The sequence below is a fragment of the Dermacentor silvarum genome, chromosome 3, assembly GCF_013339745.2.
Source record: "Dermacentor silvarum isolate Dsil-2018 chromosome 3, BIME_Dsil_1.4, whole genome shotgun sequence".
In the NCBI taxonomy this organism is placed as follows: Eukaryota; Metazoa; Arthropoda; class Arachnida; order Ixodida; family Ixodidae; genus Dermacentor; species Dermacentor silvarum.
The window spans coordinates 140077205-140095590 of record NC_051156.1 but is presented as its reverse complement, the minus strand read 5'-3'; the positions used below and the strand labels follow the sequence as shown (position 1 = coordinate 140095590).

The window sequence follows — 18386 nt, the reverse complement described above, 5'->3', positions numbered from 1 at the left end:
GTGGACTTCAATCTAACATCACTTGCTACCATATGCGCGAACAATTGTTTTTATCTAAAGGAAGGCACAAGAACAGTCTCTGCAAAGCTCAGTAGTAAGGTGCGTAGCTGGATGTACCGAAATACACATTTGTAAATGAAAATAAAGCAAGAACTAATGCAGAGGTATCACTTCGGATGTGTTGCGGATAATAAGGGTTATTGATCACTGAAAGCTAATCAAACGCGCACAGTTATTTTGTTACGAATAGGAAAGGCAATGTGTGGTAAAATTCATTTTACTGCATTAGCGAGAGCGCAGTGTCATATTTATGATAAGTTTACTGGGACCGATGTAAATATACAATGGCAACTGTCTGCAAATATAGCTTCGAGACTGCTTGGAGAATGTCCGCGGTATTGTTGGCCTTTACTTATTTTTTACTGTTGTGCCGAATTTGGTTTTCTACTTTGTGAAAGCTTTCCACGTGCGACTTCAGCTTTGTGCGATGGGCACAACGCCACGAGTAAGAAAAATATAAAATGTGCGTCGTTTGTCCGGTAAAGAAAAGACATAAAACAGAAGGCAAGTCAAATAAATCTGACGTGTCCAGAAATCCTGCCGGTTTTTCCGCGTATGAGTTCAAGTCCATCCGGGTTCTTCTTCTGCGGCATCAGGCTGCTTCCCGTACTTTATGGGAGAAACAAAAAAGAAAGAAATCTAAAATGAGATCAAGCCACGAGAAACAAATTTAGTTAAACACAACAATCAATATCGCTGATCGTCTTCTTCTTTCTGGGGTTTTCCGTGCAAAAACCAGTTCTCATTATGAGGCACGCCGTGCCGTGATGGAGGGCTCCGGATTAATTTTGACCACCTGGGATTCTTTAACGTGCACTACAACGCAAAGCACACGGGCGTTTTTGCATTTCGCCTTCATCGAAATGCGGCCGCCGCGGTCGGGATTCGATCTCAGCAGCGCAACGCCTTAGCTGACTGAGCCACCGCGGCGGGTCAACACAACAATCAATATCGCTGATCTTAAAGTGCCTGCAGATTGAAACTGAACGAACGCGGCGTTCATTCGGGAATGCTATTTTCTTTCGTGCAGACCACTCCTCCCACCATGCTGTGCCACGCCAGGTCCCCGCGGGGCTGAAGCTCCTCATAACCAGAGGATGTGACTGACGCCGTACGTGGACGACGATCAAATGCCTATTTATGCAGTGCAAACGTACACGGTGTTCATTTTTAAGTTTAACGGAATTTTTAGAAATCGCCTGTGGCAGGTAGCATAATTCTTATCACTGAGCTGGGTTGTTAGATGAGGCGGACATTAGTACCACGAGAAATCGAAACACATATTCAACTAATTAACAGAAATTCACTAATTAACTTCTTAGTTAATTACTTTACAACACATATTGCAAATTACGAATTGTAGCCGGTGAGCTTGTCAGACATATCCACTTGGTATTAATTTCCAGAATAACACCAGTTTGGAGATATGCGCCATCAAACTCGCCGTAAAAATGCACTGTTCCACTTATGTTTTTACCAAAATGCCGTTTTTTTACATTGAAGCACGAACGTAACTGGAACGCCCATGCATTTCGTTCCACACTTTGGGAAATAATATCTCCAAACTGGTGTCATCCTGGAAATTCATTTCAATTGTATGCGTCTTGCAAACTCACCGGCTCCAATTCGTAAATTGCAATGTGTGTCGTAAAGTACGTAATTAACTAAGAATTTCATTAATCAACTTCTGTTAATTAGTTGAGTATGTGTTTCGATTTATAGTGCTACTACTCTCCGCCTGTTCGAATAACCCAGCTCAACTGCCACAGGCTATATTTTTAAATTCCGTAAAGCTTAATTTTGAGCACCCGGTATATAAGCCGAGGAGGGACGTCTTATCACAGCAACGCGATCGTGATTCTTCGAAGACCGTGGTTACGCCACACTACAGCGTCACGCTATCACAATGTTTGTTTATTTATTTTGCATTATTCGATTGAATTGAATGATTGACTTGTGTTTAATAGCATAATGTGCCCTTTTTTGTTCTTTACACGGTGATGTGGATTAGAGAGCAAACGGGAGTAGACGATAGTCTAGTTTACGTGAAGAAAAAATGTCACAGTTTCGCCCTAAGGGCGAAGCAATGAATGCGATAGCAACACAGCAATGTCATACGAAGTAAGGTGAGCGGCTTTGGTAGCAATATGAATTGTAGTAAACATGAGCTGATTAAGTAAGCAGGTGTGCTGCGGCGTAAGTAGACCGACATGAAGCGAGACTCGATGACCACGAGAAGGCGCGTGTGAAACGGTGGTGTTGATGAGAAGCGCTTCCCGTGGGCAGCGCGTGCGAAGGGACACACCTGTAGCGCTGCACTGCCGACCCGGGCAGCATTGCATGTGTAGCGTGCGTTAGAAAATGTGGCCCGACTATTACTAACTGATTGAACAAGCGTGGTGTGAGTGCGCACAAACAAACATGAATAGATCACACTGAATGACTGCAGACAACGACTGTCAAAACGCTGGCAGCAAGCGCATACGCCGCAGCAACGGGCGACGGTACGTGCGGTCTATCGCTTCAACGGAAACTGAGCGGCGAATGCACGGCGCATAAAGGTCAGAGCCGTGTGGAGATGAGCGACGGTGCGAGCGAGCGACGAGCGCGGTTGTTGGCAGAGTAGAAGTGCGCCCCCCCCCCCCCCCCGCTCCCTCCAGCGCTGGCTTCCCGCTTCCTTGCTTGTGCGTGGGAGATTGATTGCTTTCGCTCTCCGTGATAGCGCGCGTCCCCGCACGCTTCCGCTCGTGCATACGGCGCGCGGCGAAGATTTTATCTATAGGGAACCTCACGGCGACGGCGACGGCAACGGCGACGGCGACGCCGACGGCAGAAATCGGTTAAAGTGTCCATATAATTGCTATCGCAATAAAATGGGTTGGAAAGAACATGTAATACGTAGGCAATATAAGCAGTGGTGTGTTAGCGTTACAGTATGGGTGCCAAGACAGAGAAAGTTTCGGGGACGGCAGAGAACTAGGTGGTGTGATTAAATTAGGAAATTCGCAGGCTTAAGACGGGGTCGGTTGGCACAGGACAAGGATAATTAAAGATCCTTGGGAGAGGCCTCCGTCCTGCAGTGGACATAAATATGAAGATGATGATGATGAAATAGAGCATTAATACAAGCAGTGTTAGTAAATTACGCTCCTGCAATAACAGTACCTTGAGACGGAGCTTGATAGGAGGCTTTTCCCTCAATTTATTTTCGCCATTGCTTTCACACCAACCATAATAATGATCAATCAGATACGACCTTTGTAAGCCCGAAAAAAGAAAAAAGCGAAAGTCGGGCGTCAATGCCACCTTGTGAAGTTCCGGCACCAGCTCGATCTGACGTCACTAATTTTGACGGCGTTCTCTCGGATCTAGCTAACTTTATGAAATGGACTACGTCGCATTACCATGGAACCAAACACTCAACTTAGCAAGTTTCGCAAACTTTTCCTTCACCAAAGCGGCCCAAATGCAAGAAAATACATTGCAACCATTTACGTCACACTGACGTTTCGATACTGCAGATGCATCGTGCAGTTAAAGAGAGAGAGAGAGAGAGAGAGGAAAGCTTTACCTTCATTATAAACAGTAATAAGAGACCCTTCCCCGCCAAAAGAGTGAAACTATAGAATTTTGAAAAAAGAAAAATACCTTACCACATTAAACGGATCTAATGTTGGTTTAAAGTGTCGCTTTGTATATTGGATAGGTGGAGTTTAGTATTTCGAAAGACTGAATATTTTCTGACGGTTGTAACGCTTACCTGTAAGCATCGTCGAGAGCCGCGTATCCAAACTCGGCCGAAGAGTAGAGGATCAAGTCTTCGGCCCACTTGCTGAGATGAACCGCAGTCAGCGAACAAGCAAACAGGAACTCGGCTGCACACAGTGACATGGAGGCGTACGAGTTACACTTCTCGACGTGAAAATAAGGTTCGGCGAGCGGTCACTGCCTGGTATATGTAGCGAAATTCCGCACTCTCACCGACAAAATCTCTGTCGCTGACTGCTGTGAGGCTGTTCTGGATGACGCCGTCGAAGAGAAGCTCTGCGTCGTGGTCGAGAGAGAGCAAGTATATTTCAAAATGAAGACTTTGTATTCGCATAACTGGAGCCCGCTGCTCCGTACCGTATTGACGCTGTACTGCATGCGTTGATATTACTACAGGTGAACAACAAATTATTAAAAAAAAGTTTTAGAGCTATGAATAGAAAACAAAACAACTTCAACATGTGCGTAGCTATGACTATACTCATCGCAGATTGTACACGCAGTGTTCACTACGTGCTGTGCAGAGTGCTGAAGTTTCTGCTATAGTACCACTGAACGTGATTATCCTTACGCCTTCTGCTGCATACAAAGGCGATATCAGAGAGTAATACTGACAATGAAATGACCACAGGACGAATGGTAGACGTAACGGTGAACGTAGATAAGGTACTTTTCGATTCCTTATATTTGCACATTTTCCTGCAGCCTGCAGCATTTTTCGGTTTTTCATTATATCCAAGGCATCGATTATATACGCTCTTAACATCGTTCCTATGGTTCCAGTGCCGTTCCATATATATCGTGATTTTATGTGGAACGTCGTTCCACTCAGTTAAATGGAAACATTTTCAATAGAAAAACACTTATAGCTGGAACCCAACTGCAACAAGATTACGAGTGTATTTACGAACAACGCGAGTTAACGCTGTGCCCGAATTTTTAGGAACAAGTCAGAGAAGTCTCCACACAGACAACACCAGTAAAAAAATGAAAAGGAAAAAAAAGAGAAACTTGCCAGACGCCATCTTTTCTTTGTCAATTGGAAAAGGATTCCCAGCGAGGGCACCACTGAAAAAATAGCGGAAGCATTGCGGTTGACGTTTCTCTGTCACGTACAGGAAAACGTGGGTACGCAGTCTGGGGTCACTTTCGTGAAACTGGTTTCGCTACTTTGTTCGAAAGCTGTGTTTCAACCATGCATGTGCTATATAGGGGCCTCCTAAGACACGGAAAAAAAATTAATTTACTTATGGGGTTTTACGTGCCAAAACCACGAGCTGATTATGAGGCACGCCGTAGTGGGGGACTCCGGAAATTTGGACCACCTGGGGTTCTTTAACGTGCACCTAAATCTAAGTACACGGGTGTTTTCGCATTTCGCCCCCATCGAAATGTGGCCGCCGCGGCCGGGATTCGATCCCGCGACCTCGTGCTCAGCAGCCCAACACCATAGCCACTGAGAAACCACGGCGGGTCTAAGACACGGAGAAGACATAGGATTTATGTCGGCATGCTTAGAGGGCCACTAAATTCAAACGTTAAATATGCTTAGGTCGACAAGTTTTTTTTTTCACAAGAATTACTTTGATTTCTTTGATGGTAACATGCGACTCATTAGGAGAGAAAATAAATTTTGCACCACGTCAGACACATCCTACGTCAGTCTGACGTAGGATATCTCATGACATTTTCGCGTACTTAGGAAGCCTTCTATTTATTTATTTATTTATTTATTTATTTATTTATTTATTTATTTATTTATTTATTTATTTATTTATTTATTTATTTATTTGATTGTGCGCAATGAGATTTCCGCAAAGCTAGTAGACTGAGTTCTTGCTGACATTCGAGTGCAGGGTAATCAAATTGTCATCAGACGAGCGATTAAGTAGCTATGAAGCTGCAGACACTGTCAGAATCTGTGATGTCTCGGGAAAGTGGTGCGGGATAATTAACGTGGCGTCGTCACATGTTTCCGTTTTTCCGTTCTTTCTGGCTTGACGGTAGGAATTACCTATTCTGTATTCCGAAGCGTAATATCTACTCCTGGGTTTGCTTGGCTTGGACCAATTTTATCGTTTCGTCGATGTAGTTTATAGTAGAACTAGATGGCCGTATCCCCCCCCCCCCTCCAAAAAGAAAAAAAAATACCTTCCATAAAGATTGTTCGTCAGAGCAAATTTCAGCCAATCCTGGCTGGACATGCTATTATCGAAGTTAGGCGGCCGGCAATGAGAAATATATCAATTACGAACAAAACGCTCCGCGCATTTGTCCCCGGATTATCTGCGTGTACGCAGGGTTGTATATGAGGAGACCGCACATAGCGATTCATTCTCGACAATCGAGGGTTATTGCATTATTTTCAAGCACCGAAGTTTTTTTTTTCTAATAGTTACATTACAGCAAAAGACTGAGACAAGTCATTGCCACACAATACGAAGAAAAGGGAGCATATCACTCGCATAATAGCGCAATTAAGTAGGCACAATAAGTTCTAGAAAAAAATAAAAAGGACTAGCGAGAACATGTCTCACATATTTGCACGTAAAAAGGTAAGCGATGCTCCGCATTCTCTTGGAATCTGCATCGCTGCCTGCCTACGAATAATGCAGCTGCTATAGGCTTCAAGGAGTCAGCTTAGTTATAATGCGTTCACGGAATCCCTGAAACGCAGCGTCAAACGACGTATAATATGCCGAAGGCACGGAATAGGCATGTACGCCTGTGTTGCGTGGAGTGCTCGTCTTACCTTCCCAGAGGACACACGTTCAACCTGCGCGAGAGATCGAGGAACCGATCGGCATCCTGCCGGAGAAACCAGGCGTAGCTGAAAGGGTAGAGCGCGCGATTGACTTACATTCCGCGGAGAAAGATGCTCGTGAGCACAGGAGGAAAGAGAAAAGCGGAATAAAAAAGTCATGCACCCGACGATGACTGCCAAGTTTACAAGCGAGCCCTCCTTCGGACCCAATTTCGGTTTCCAGCGAGAACAGCAAGCTGAGTCATACAGGCATTAACGTGAAGCGCGCAGCGAGTGAGAAGTGTGATTGGAGTACGATAAGTGCAAATTTCCAACAGCCTAACCAATGCGGTTCATTTCTCATGCACTATATCATGTTATAACGTTGTTGAAGATCGGTCCTCGTGGCACTCACAGCATGTTCTCTTATAATACGTTTCCCCGGAAGCTACAATTAAATTCTCCAGTCCCGTCATGACTGTGTTGGAATGGTCGATTACTAGTACATAAAACGTCACGAAACAAATAAAGATCTGTTACGCCTGTTAAATGCGCATTTCGCGGATCCACGTGGAACGTATAGTACCCGAGAGAGCCTACTGCGTGTCACAGGGAACTGAGTTTCAACAAGTTATATAACTCGAAAATTGTGTCAGCGATGAACGTGAGTGAAGTTGTATAATTTGCAGACTGCACAATAGAGTGAAATTTGATGCCTCGTCTTATCCCCGGATACACTGCTGAGTCAGACAATATAATGAACCCTTATATACTACGTAGACCTAACACTCTACCAGTTCGCGCACCCAACACAAGCTTCGGAAAAGAGAGTAAGTTTACATCTCTCGTGTTCGTTACATGCATGATGGAAACAAAGATCGAGGACGTCTAACGCCTCTGTGCAGCCCTGATCGCTTTACACTAATTGAAGGAGAGCGTCCATGAATGCTCCTAAAAGATCCTAAAGGACATTTTTATTCTACTTTATAGTCGAGCCCCTATATAACGAACGGGACTGATATAACGAATTATCAAATATAATGAAGTCAGAAATGTTCCTCGCCGATATTGGCATATGTAACGTAGACGAGCCTATAACGAACATTGCGTATAACTATTATATGTTTGTGTCAGATAAGGCTTCATTATAAAGAGGCTTGACTCTATTTTAGTTTATTTTCTCGAGAAATGTGTCAAGTAGCACTTTCACCTACCTCAGCAACCAATGGGAGAAGCGAATAGGCTGAGCCTTCTGGAGGTGTGTATAGCCGGGCATGAGCACGTCGATTTCTCTGAAAGGCGCCAGATGTATAGACATGTTGCGTGTTTCTATAAACAAACACGCACAGTACGGGTATAAAAATCAGGCTACGTATTACGTTGACACTTGTCTTTTTCCACCCTGTTCATCGCTCCAAACAACAATATTTGCGAAGTAAACACTGAGCACTCGGCCATGTGCACTAATATTTCTTTCATATAAAATTTTCACGCCGTTAGAGTGCGTCGCAATTTCCTTTTCCTAGCGTTGAAACTTGACGGCAGTGCCGCCGCATTAGGCATCGAACAAATGAGCTCTAAACAAGCTCTGTAGCTTGTTTGTTCCAATGCGGCAGCACTGCCATCAGTGCAGCTTGTTTACTCAAGTCAGCGTAAAATGAAAAATAGGCCACTCACAAAACGACAAGAAAAGAAAGCAGATACATAAAAGCCGTCTATTTCGTCGACCAATCGGAAGAGGTTTTTCTTGTTCATTTGCAAGATAAATTTGGGACTGGCCGGTGGTTTTTCACGTGCGACACCATAGCTGTATTTTCCGAGATGAAACCATCATCACAGGTTGTTTCAAGTAAACAGAGATTGAGCAGAAACGATCACGGATGATCGTCAAAGTCGACGTTAGCTTGTGCGAAAATAATCGGTCACGCACACTGTGCCGAATTACGGCTCAGACAGCAGGGGAAATACTATCGAAGTCGAGCCAAGGCTCGGCGGCGTTGTCACGAGCGTGGCTGGCGTGACGTCATGGCGTCGAATGCAGAAGAGCCGCTTGGGCATTCAGGTGAACGCACGCGCTGGTGCAACTTCGACCGCCGCCGCCGCTACGCGCATCTCCTCATCTTTATGTCACGTGAACAACGAGCCCCTCTCTGCTCTGCGGCGCCTTCACCGTCTCCACATCCCGTCGCTTTCTCTCGCCCTTTCCTCCTCCGCTACTATGCGGTTAGACGATCACGAAACCACTCGGCAAAAAGAAAAAAAAAAAAAAGATTATGGGGTTTTGCGGGCCAAAACCATCATCTGATTATGAGGCACGCCGTAGTGGGGGGCTCCAGAATAACTTGGACCACCTAAATCTAAGTACACGGGTGTTTTCGCAGTTCGCCCGCATATAAATGCGGCCGCCGTGGCCGGGATTTGATCCCGCGACCTCTTGCTTAGCAGCCCAACACCATAGCCAATATGCAACCACGGCGGGCGAAACTAGTCGGAAGAGACAAAGGAATGTGTTGTTTTAAATCTTAATTCAGTTGCCAACTTCGGGCTCGTCGTTTAATTCGAACGTAAGAGAGAGAGAAAACATTTATTTGGAGAGAGAGAGAATAAACATCTTTATTAAGAGATTATTTTAAGAGTTTCCTTCGGGGTGGTCTCCCCTCTCCAGGAAACCATAGGCTTTTGCCGCTTCCACGGCCCTCGCTACCAGCTGGCGCTGGCTTGGGAGGGTGGAACTGGCTAGCGCACTCTCCCAAAGCTCAGGTGTGTGGTATGGATTGGGTGATTCTCTAAGCGGTGATTCAGTACAGCCCCCTACCATGTGGTAGAGGGTGCCCTGTTCTCCACAAAAGTGGCAAAGTGGAGAGGACATATAGGGGGTGAAGTGGTAGTTTCTAGATGGGTGGGGGAAGGTGTTGGTTTGCAGTGCTCTAAGAATGCGGTCATTACCTTTGGTTAGATTTCTATGCGGGGTCGGAAATATTCTTCGTTGCAACCTATAGTGCATAGTGATTTCCTGATAAGAGACCAGAGGGTGCGGTTGCCAGGGCTCCTCCATTGTGCCAGGAGCCTCGGTTAGTGAAACCTCGAGCCGTGAGATGCGCCATCTCGTTGCCTGGGATGTCATGATGCGCTGGTGCCCACACAATCTTTACTCGTCTCTTGAAGGGGGGGGGGGGGGGGGGGGGTCCCTTTGGAGTATTTGCCAGGAGTTTCGGTGAATTCTGCCGTAAGAGAAATTGCGGCAAGCTTGTTGGGAGTCTGTTATGACGGTGTCTGCGGTCGTCTGTGCGATCTGGACCATCGTGGTCATTGATCTTGAGGACGAGTGAGTTGTGTCCTCATTCCAGGACTCCACTGGCCATGGCTGCTCGACGTACTTGCTGGACGAGAGCTTCTTGTCCCGCCAGGGTATCGCCGGTCAGCTGTACCTCCCACCGCTCAAATGACATGCTAGGCGTCTTGAAGTGTTGAGGTTTTCCCCCGCACCCCCACGAGATGTGAAAGAGTGTAGGGCGTGTGTCGCCGCACCAGGGGCAGATGCCGCGATATGTTTGTGGGTATATTCTGCTGTATTTGTGTAGGTTTTGGAATGTGTTTGTTTGGATAAGTCTGATAGCTACTGCCTCTTCAGTGCTGAGCTTTTTGTGAAGGGTAGGATAAATCCTGCGGTTGAGTCGCTGGATCTCGTGTTGGTTGCAGTAATTGGATGGCAGGGGCACGAAGGTAAAGGGTGGGGATTGATGAGACGATTGGCTTTGCCCCGCTCGGTTGATTAGCCCTCGAGCTAAGGCGTTAGCCTTTTCGTTCCCCTCCTGTCCCGCGTGACCCGGTGTCCAGGTGATTTGATGGGATTCTTGCAGCCTCAGGCCTAGAATCTGAGCCGCCAGCAGCGGTGTTCGTCCGTTCGTAAAGTTACGGCAGGCTTGTTGCGAGTCGGTAACGACATGAACTTCCCTGCCCACCCTGTCATGTTGTTTTATTACTAGCGCAGCGGCTATGGTCTCAGCCGCAGCAGGGGTCTCTGACCTGACGGAGGCCGCGAGGGTCAAGGAGTTGTCTCTCCCGTTCACGGCGGCTACCGCGAAGATGCCCCCTACAGGGTACGCCGCCACGTCCACATACGTTACGTACGGGTCACCCTTGAATTGTCGGCGCTGTCTGTCGACGCGAGCCTTGCGTCGGCCTTCATGGAGTTCATGACTCATGTGCTTTGTATGGGGTTCGCCTTGATCTTGCTTCTGACCTCGGGCGGGAGTGATTGTTGCCCATCGAGGGCACGAATATCATTACAGCTAATGGTTCGCATTCCAACAGAACCGGAAGAGCGGACGTCGACTGCGTAGAAAAGCTTCTTATGAGAATTCGTACCGTTTCTTTCCCTCTCCATATTTCTCATTTCACATGAAAACAAGAACAAACCCATTCTGTAGTGGATATGATCATTTGAAAATTTTTCTTTCAATAATGTTCGATTTCTTAAGAAAATTTTATTCTTCGAACGCCCTGCAGGCATCTGTACCTAACGCGAAATAAAGAGCTAGAGAATGCAAAACGCTGCCGGTGGAAACCAACCCTGCAACCTCCGTACATCTTATGCGGTGCTCTTCCTGCCTGCGAGCTGATCTTCCTTCCTGCCTTTTGCACGAAAAGCATGCAATAGGTACACTGGAACAGGTTAATTTTGCAACACACATACAAAGTGTCCCAGTCATCCCGCACCGAGCTTTACAGAAAGATGGATAATTTTACGCGGATAGGTCTAAGTGCATAATGTTAGCAATCGAGTTGAGCACCGCCAGTAATTATTTATGACAATCAATTCATTATATATGAATAATTATCTAACACGGAATCTGGGGAAAAGTCGAATATTCCCACAGTGGGCACGAAGCCTGGTATTCAGATTTCTAGCTTGTATTATTATATGGGAACAACATTGTTTTTTTGCCGAATTACAGTTAGAATTGTCGAAGTGTCAATTAAGAAGTTGAAGTTGTACAGGATTATAAGAAACATCGAATTGGTACGTGTTCAAAATACGAATTGCGTGGTCATATATCCTTACTGAAAAAACCCGTACGCCACATGCGTCCAGTGTCCATAATCCTATATGTTTATACGAGTCCCTTATTGATTGATTGATTGATTGATTGATTGATTGATTGATTGATTGATTGATTGATGTGGTTTATTGGCAAAAGGGGGTCCCTTATTAAAACCCGTATGTTCTCATATAAAACCATAATTTGTTTTGTTCCTTTGTCATGTTGATTTCTACTGCGGTGTTAAGGTCTGTATTTCATCTAGACAGTTGCTACTATGGCAGTGCCTCCGCCGAAAGCTAGCGCTTGTCTATTCACGAGTGATTCGTTCGAAGTGTCTCACCTCTCAGCTCTTGCGCAGGCGATCTCAATGAAGCGCCTTATATGGTCAATCAGCGTGGCGACGGACTTGCGTGTCCACAACCTTAGATCCGTGGCAACCTGCGACGCGGAGAATCGGTTAACGAGGAGACGCTTAAATGTATAGCCTGTACCTTGCAAATATTTATTTAAATTGTGAATTAAAAGCATACAGATGTTTTCCGGTTCAATTATACAGGGTGTCCCAACTATCGTGCACAAATATCTTAAAAAAAAGAAGAGCAATTGCGTTACTCGAAGAAAACCTAGTGCATATTGTTTCCCATACAGTGGAGTAGCCGCCAGTAATTTTTTCGTTACTGAGATTTAATTAGGTAATTGTATTTAATAGCACGAGAAGTACTGTCCTAATTATCAAAGTGTCAATGAGAAAATTGTAGAGCAACATGAAGAACTCTCGATACAGCTTACTGTTGCTCAATACGTGCTGCATAAAAGTGTTTTTCCGAGCGCGAGAGAAGCCCGCGAATACACGCAAAGTGCATCGAGCGGCCAGTCACGCGGCAATTTTGCATGTACTCGCGGGCTTCTTTCACGCTCGGTAAAACACATTTATGTAGCACCTATTGAGCAACAGAAAGCTGTATCGGGAGCTTTACATCGAAGCTGATTATGGCTAGGGTCCCGTGAAATTGTCATGTACGCGAGCAAAAACTAGTGCAGAAAGGGTCCAAGCGCAATGGACCCGCAAGCGTCCCAGGCACGGGTCGGTCCAAAGGCCAACCCACGTCGGCCATGTCAGGCGCGGATCCAGGGGGGATATCCGGATGTCCTGACCCCCCCCTCAGATTTCTGCTTCGCCCCCTCGCTGACAGGGGGATGGCCCTGTCGCAAAAAAAAAATATGGCCACCAGCATTCTTCAAAAGTATTTTTCGCGAGTACCAGTGGTATCAGCCATGTAGAAGTAAAGCTAGCTCGCTCACAAGCTTAGTTGTATTCCGTAGGGGTGTGGTGTCGCGAAGTTGCCGTAGTTATTTTTTCTCGTGAACACCTTGGACCTCCTGGCGCCGGCCGTGCCTTACTCTTCCCATCGGTGGCGTCGAATGAACGATGGGACGTGCTTTTTGCCAAGCACGCAGATGTCCGCGCGAGCGCCTTCGCAACTCATCAACTCAGTTCCCGATTGGGGTGTCATCGGTTGCCTCATTGGCTGCCATCGGTTCCGCGACCAACCTGCTTAATGAAAAAGATCTCTCGCTGAAGTGTTCATATATAAATAATAACAACTAACAGCTAAACTAAGAACTTCGCATAGGCAACTTTTTTTTAAACTGTAGCACTCAGTGTGATCACTGGTTTTGGCACGTAAAACCCCAGAAAGAAGTGTGATCACAGTTACACGTTGACAATATCCAGTACGAGCACAGTACGGCTCGTACGCTACAAGTTTTGCATTGTAACTTCGCAGTTTTATTGTAGTACATTAAGCATAGGAGGCTCAAAGCCGTCGGATCCGTTTATCTGAGTGGCCGTTCTCGCGGAGCGGGGCGAAGCCTCGAGCAGCGGCTGCGAAGTGGGGGAGCGTGACGTCAGCGGCCAACGCCAGCGCGCGGGCGTTGGCCGCTAACCACGCGTGGTTAGAGAAACGGGAGCAGATGCGCGCCTTGTGTAAAAGGATGACGTCGCGTGGGAAGCAAAACATGTAGACGCTGGCTCGCGCTCTCGGCTACTAGGCCACATCGTTCTTGTAGGTGGCGTCGTGAGTCTTCTTCATACGCGGTGATTCGCATATCGTAAACAACCAGCGTAGTGGTTGCCGCGTTGGAGCTCCAAAGCAAACGAAGGTGTCTCAGCCGAACACAAAGAGTCTTCTTAAGGAAATCAAGATGTCCCAACAGAACTCCAAAGATGGACCCGTGCTTACGCATTTATAACAAACCTGCGACAGATCATCCCAAATTTTATTTTAAGAAACAATACAGGCTAGATATACCGGGTGTTCAAAATTAAGCTTTATGGTGTTCTTGAAATTAGGCACTGGGAGGCACGTAAAGACCACCTGGGCAAATAAGTTATGTGGCCATGGGGACACAAAGTGAGATAATAATTATTGCTGTCAGCAGCCGAATATTACATATAAAATTGAATAATTAACTATTTATCGGCTGCAGTAAGTGTGTATGTTTGTATTGAAAAGTTAGAGGCAGCCGTGTTTCTACACAGTTTCGCTTAATAGAATTCTTCTAGCATGTCTATTCTCCGAGATATCCAACTCCAAATTTTAATTGTCGTTCGCATGATTACGCATGCAAGAGAGTGAGGATTGGCGCAAAGCTCCTCCATGATGTGACGCGGCTGTTGGGTGCGGCGTTTAGTCTGACAACGCGGCGGAGGCATTGGTAAAGATAATAACTGTCCCCCTTCCCCTGACGGCTGGCGCAATAAAAGAAATCGAAGAACGCGTAACCGCTGTCATAACACGCGACTGCGCAGCCTGTAAAGCTGGCGGCAGCTGCCATGCCGAGATAATGGCGCGAGCGGAGAAGCCGGAGGGCAATGCGCGTGCTTAATGGTGACTAGACGACCGGGCATGGTCATTTCCTGCGCTACGCAAATAAAGTGACTGCTGATTTCCAAGTATTGTAAGTTTTATTGAAATCAAAAGCAACAACTACACCATCAACAACAGAAACCTTTTTAGCTATGCCAACGAATATTTCATATATACTGCCGTTTTAAGTTTGATGTTGTCATGCACGAATCTCATGACAACACTTCACCCATCAGGATGTCAATGTCCTAAAAACGTTCAAAATGCCTCCCTTCCACAGCAAAGCAAAGCATAAACCACTCCCGCGTCGATTCCATAACTCTTCGCAGTACGACAATAGAAATTTGGAGTCGGATATCTCGGAGCACGAACACGCTAGAATAATTCTTCCACCGATACTGTGTAGAAACACTACTGTCTCTAAATTTTCAATACAAACATACCCACTTACTGCAGTCGACAAAAAAATAATTGTTCAACTTAAGTGAATTCGGCTGCTCACAGCGATAATTATCCTCTCACTTTGTGCCCACCTGGCCACATAAGTTATTAGCACAGGTGGTCTTTGCGTGCCTCCCAGTGCCTAATTTTAAGAAAACCATAAATCTTAGTTTTGAACACCCTGTATTATCAGGCACAGCCGCCAAGCACATGGCTGTATTGGGTAACGTCCTTTTCCTTTATGCTCGGAGAAACCGATACCTGGCTTCGCTATAGGGCTTCTTCCTCTTTCTGGGGTTTTACGTGCCCAAACCAGTTCTGATTATGAGGCACGCCGTAGTGGAAGGCTCCGGATTAATTCTGCCAACCTGGTGTTCTTAAACGTGCACTACAACGCAAGCACACGGGCGTTTTTGCATTTCGCCTCCATCGAAATGCCGCCGCCGCGGCCGGGATTCGATCCCGCGATCTCGTGCTCAGCAGCGCAACACCTGAGCTGACTGAGCCACCACGGCGGGCTACAGGTGTTGCTCTAGCCGTATAAAACGCGGGTTTATTGTGAGCAGAAACGGTGCATTTCGGTTAATGAGAAAGGCTACTATCATCATCATCATCATCATTGACAGAAGCTGACCCCCCCCCCCCCCCCTTCAGAAAAAACCTGGATCCGCCCCTGCATGTCTGCGTTCGCATCGCCCTCTCTTTGTCGGCGTTCCAAGCGCTTGCGTATCTAGTTTCCTTTCCTTCCACTCTCCCGTGGTGGCGGTGCCGTCGAAACGTCAGGCGTATCTAGTTTCCTCCGGCTCCTCGGGGCGGTGGTCCCGTCGTCACCGCGTGGTTGAAATACAAGTTGCCGTTCGCTTGGCGTTTTGTGCACGATCTTCATCGGTGGCGTTTGCCGCCCGCCTGCGACGATTGCATTCTCGTAGGCGCGTTGCTCCTTGGGAGTCCGGACTATACGCGAATATGATGGGATTAATATAATAATAACTGAGGTGATACGAGAATGTGTGTGCGTAACCTATCGTCACGATGACCACCGATCAAGACAATAAATGTGTTCGTACCTCTGTTCAAAATTATGTGTCACCTCAGTGTCATGTGCTAAACAGCTTCGTTGGTCATCCACCTTCACAGAGTGGAATGGCTCATTTTTTATGTTGCTCTACAATTTTCTCATTGACACTTTCATAATTAGGACAGTACTTATCGAGTTAGATAATTAATTACAATTGCCTAATTAAATCTCAGTGACGAAAACATTACTGGCGGCTACTCCACTGTACTGGAAATATGCGCTATAGGTTTTCTTCGAGTAACGCAATTGCGATTTTTTTTAATCTTGATGCATGGTAGTTGGGACACCCTGTATATGTTGTCCGTGGACAACTTCTAGGCCTAGCACTTCTTGCCGACTAATGCCTACAGTCTTTTCGCAAGTGACTTGTTCGGTGGTCTGAGGGTTCCGAATGGACGGGAATAAATGTCGACTCACAGGCTTTTGCCTATAGATAGTCTACTGATTTTATACAGCCGAAGAGACAAATATAGAATTAAAAGACCCCTACGAGATGTCTGCGTGAAGTTTATATACGTTACTTTATTATATATTTTTTACAAGTGCTACATATTGCGTAGCAAGATATCGTAAGAGTGAGTACTTTGGGCGTTTATTACGCACGTCTTCTTCGTCTGTATATTATCATCATCATCCTACATTGCTCAATCCTCATCTTGAGTTCTGTGTGATCATCATCATCGTGTGTGTGTCTTTGCTGGTTCACTGCCGAGTCAAGGTCGATCCACGTAGGTCGCGAAGCTTCGGGCGAAAAGCGGTTCAGAACGAATTGTCACCGACATCAGCAAGGGTGGTTATGGAAGCAGCGATTGAAGCGCGACTATGTTTGGAGGGAACAAACATTGCGAAATAAAAAAAAAGCGTTTTATAAATAAAGAGAGACACAGTTAGATTCATTCAACGAAAATAAAGTTCGTAATCAATTTTATATACTCATGGCGAGAAAAGAAGAGACGATTTGGTTTTACTTGGTCATTATTAATAAATACCTTTTTTCAGCGCCCACCGCAAGAGCGCCCGTCGATAGCGGCGGGCGTTCACGCCGCTATCACTTTCAATGCAATGCAGCTCTTGAAGTGTGCAGAAAGGCGCGCTCGTAAAGTTCACCTGTTAGAATACGCCCCCCTCACATGTTGTGTTTTGCTTGCTGACGTTTATCTAAATTTGGTGACGCGGGTAGTTTCATTCTTTCTTAACCTGTTCAGGCAAAAGCACTAAGTTGCGACCGCCAGATAATTGTTTAATTGAGTCGTTTTCGTGCGACAGCGCTGGCCGACGGGCTTGGCGCCCGACGAAAGGACGAGCCCGCTACGCCCAAAGCGTTCGGCGGCCTCCAAAGAAAGTATGTTCTCTGCAGGGATGCGATTTCGACACCCGTAGCTCTGACCTTTTCCTGCATCGCTTTCCGTACTGAATACTCGGAACGCCATTGAAGTCGTGTGACGGGGCATTTGAGTATACAACTGTAATGGCAGGCCTCCGAAAACAAATTTCCCGCCTTTGAGAACAAAATGACGTCACTTCTGTTTTTAACGTATATAACGTCACATTATTTTTTCTTCCACCGGAAGTGTTCCCTCCTCACACAGATGGCGCTAAGCCTCATGAACCGCCGATGAACCGCCATGTTTTGAACGTATGGGCTTCTATGGAAGCTTCGCTACTGCAGGTATATCTACCTTGGCCGAGTACTCGGGCCGAATAAACGTCGTGCCAACGGAGAGGCCATACGTGGGGGAGGTAGCTCTTCGATTCTGAGTCCTCTGCCCGCTCAGTCTACCCCCTTCTTCGTTCAGGCCGCCGGTTGCGCCCACTGTCCGCTAGCATGTCTTAGGACGAACCACCTTCCACTTCTACCGCTACCGTTTTAAAACTACCAGCCACCCTTTACAACCTGAGCAGCCACCAGCGTGACCCCCATCTCTTCGCTGGTCTTCGTGGGGAAGATGTGGAGGACTGGCTGGACGACTGCGAGCGAGTAAGTTCCGCTAATCGTTGGGACGACCCCCTCAAGCTCCGCCACGTCTCCTTCTACCTGACGGTTGTGGCGAAGACATGGTTCTTCAACCACGAGGTATACTTTACTGACTGGGCTGCCTTCAAGCAGCAGCTCTGCCAAGTATTTGGTGCACCGGCGGTTCGTTCTACTATCGCAAAGAAAACTCGATACTCGCCAACAGCAGCCAGGCGAGTCTTGCACATCGTATATATCGAGGATGTTCTTGCGCTTTGCCACCGTGTGAGTTAATCTATGTCGCAGTCAGACAAAGTACGCCACATTCTGAAAGGCATTACATCAGTGGCCTTCAATACCTTTGCCATCAAGAACCCCGCTACAATCGCTGACATCGTCACCACGTGTCGGCACCTGGACGAACTTG

General features: G+C 46.5%; 1 protein-coding gene across 2 annotated transcripts in view; it reads right to left on the bottom strand.

Annotated features, from left to right (window-relative positions):
* The window catches only part of LOC119445830 (argininosuccinate lyase-like), a 45238-nt gene that overhangs the window by 6956 nt on the left and 19896 nt on the right, over positions 1-18386 (bottom strand). For both annotated transcript variants that reach the window (XM_037710127.2, XM_037710129.2), the window contains 7 exons: positions 11957-12054; positions 7786-7863; positions 6581-6658; positions 4844-4896; positions 4042-4104; positions 3821-3935; positions 585-669 (listed from right to left, as the gene is read on the bottom strand). In XM_037710127.2, coding sequence (XP_037566055.1) covers positions 585-669; positions 3821-3935; positions 4042-4104; positions 4844-4896; positions 6581-6658; positions 7786-7863; positions 11957-12054 — 570 coding nt within the window. The remainder of the gene's footprint in view (positions 1-584; positions 670-3820; positions 3936-4041; positions 4105-4843; positions 4897-6580; positions 6659-7785; positions 7864-11956; positions 12055-18386) is intronic.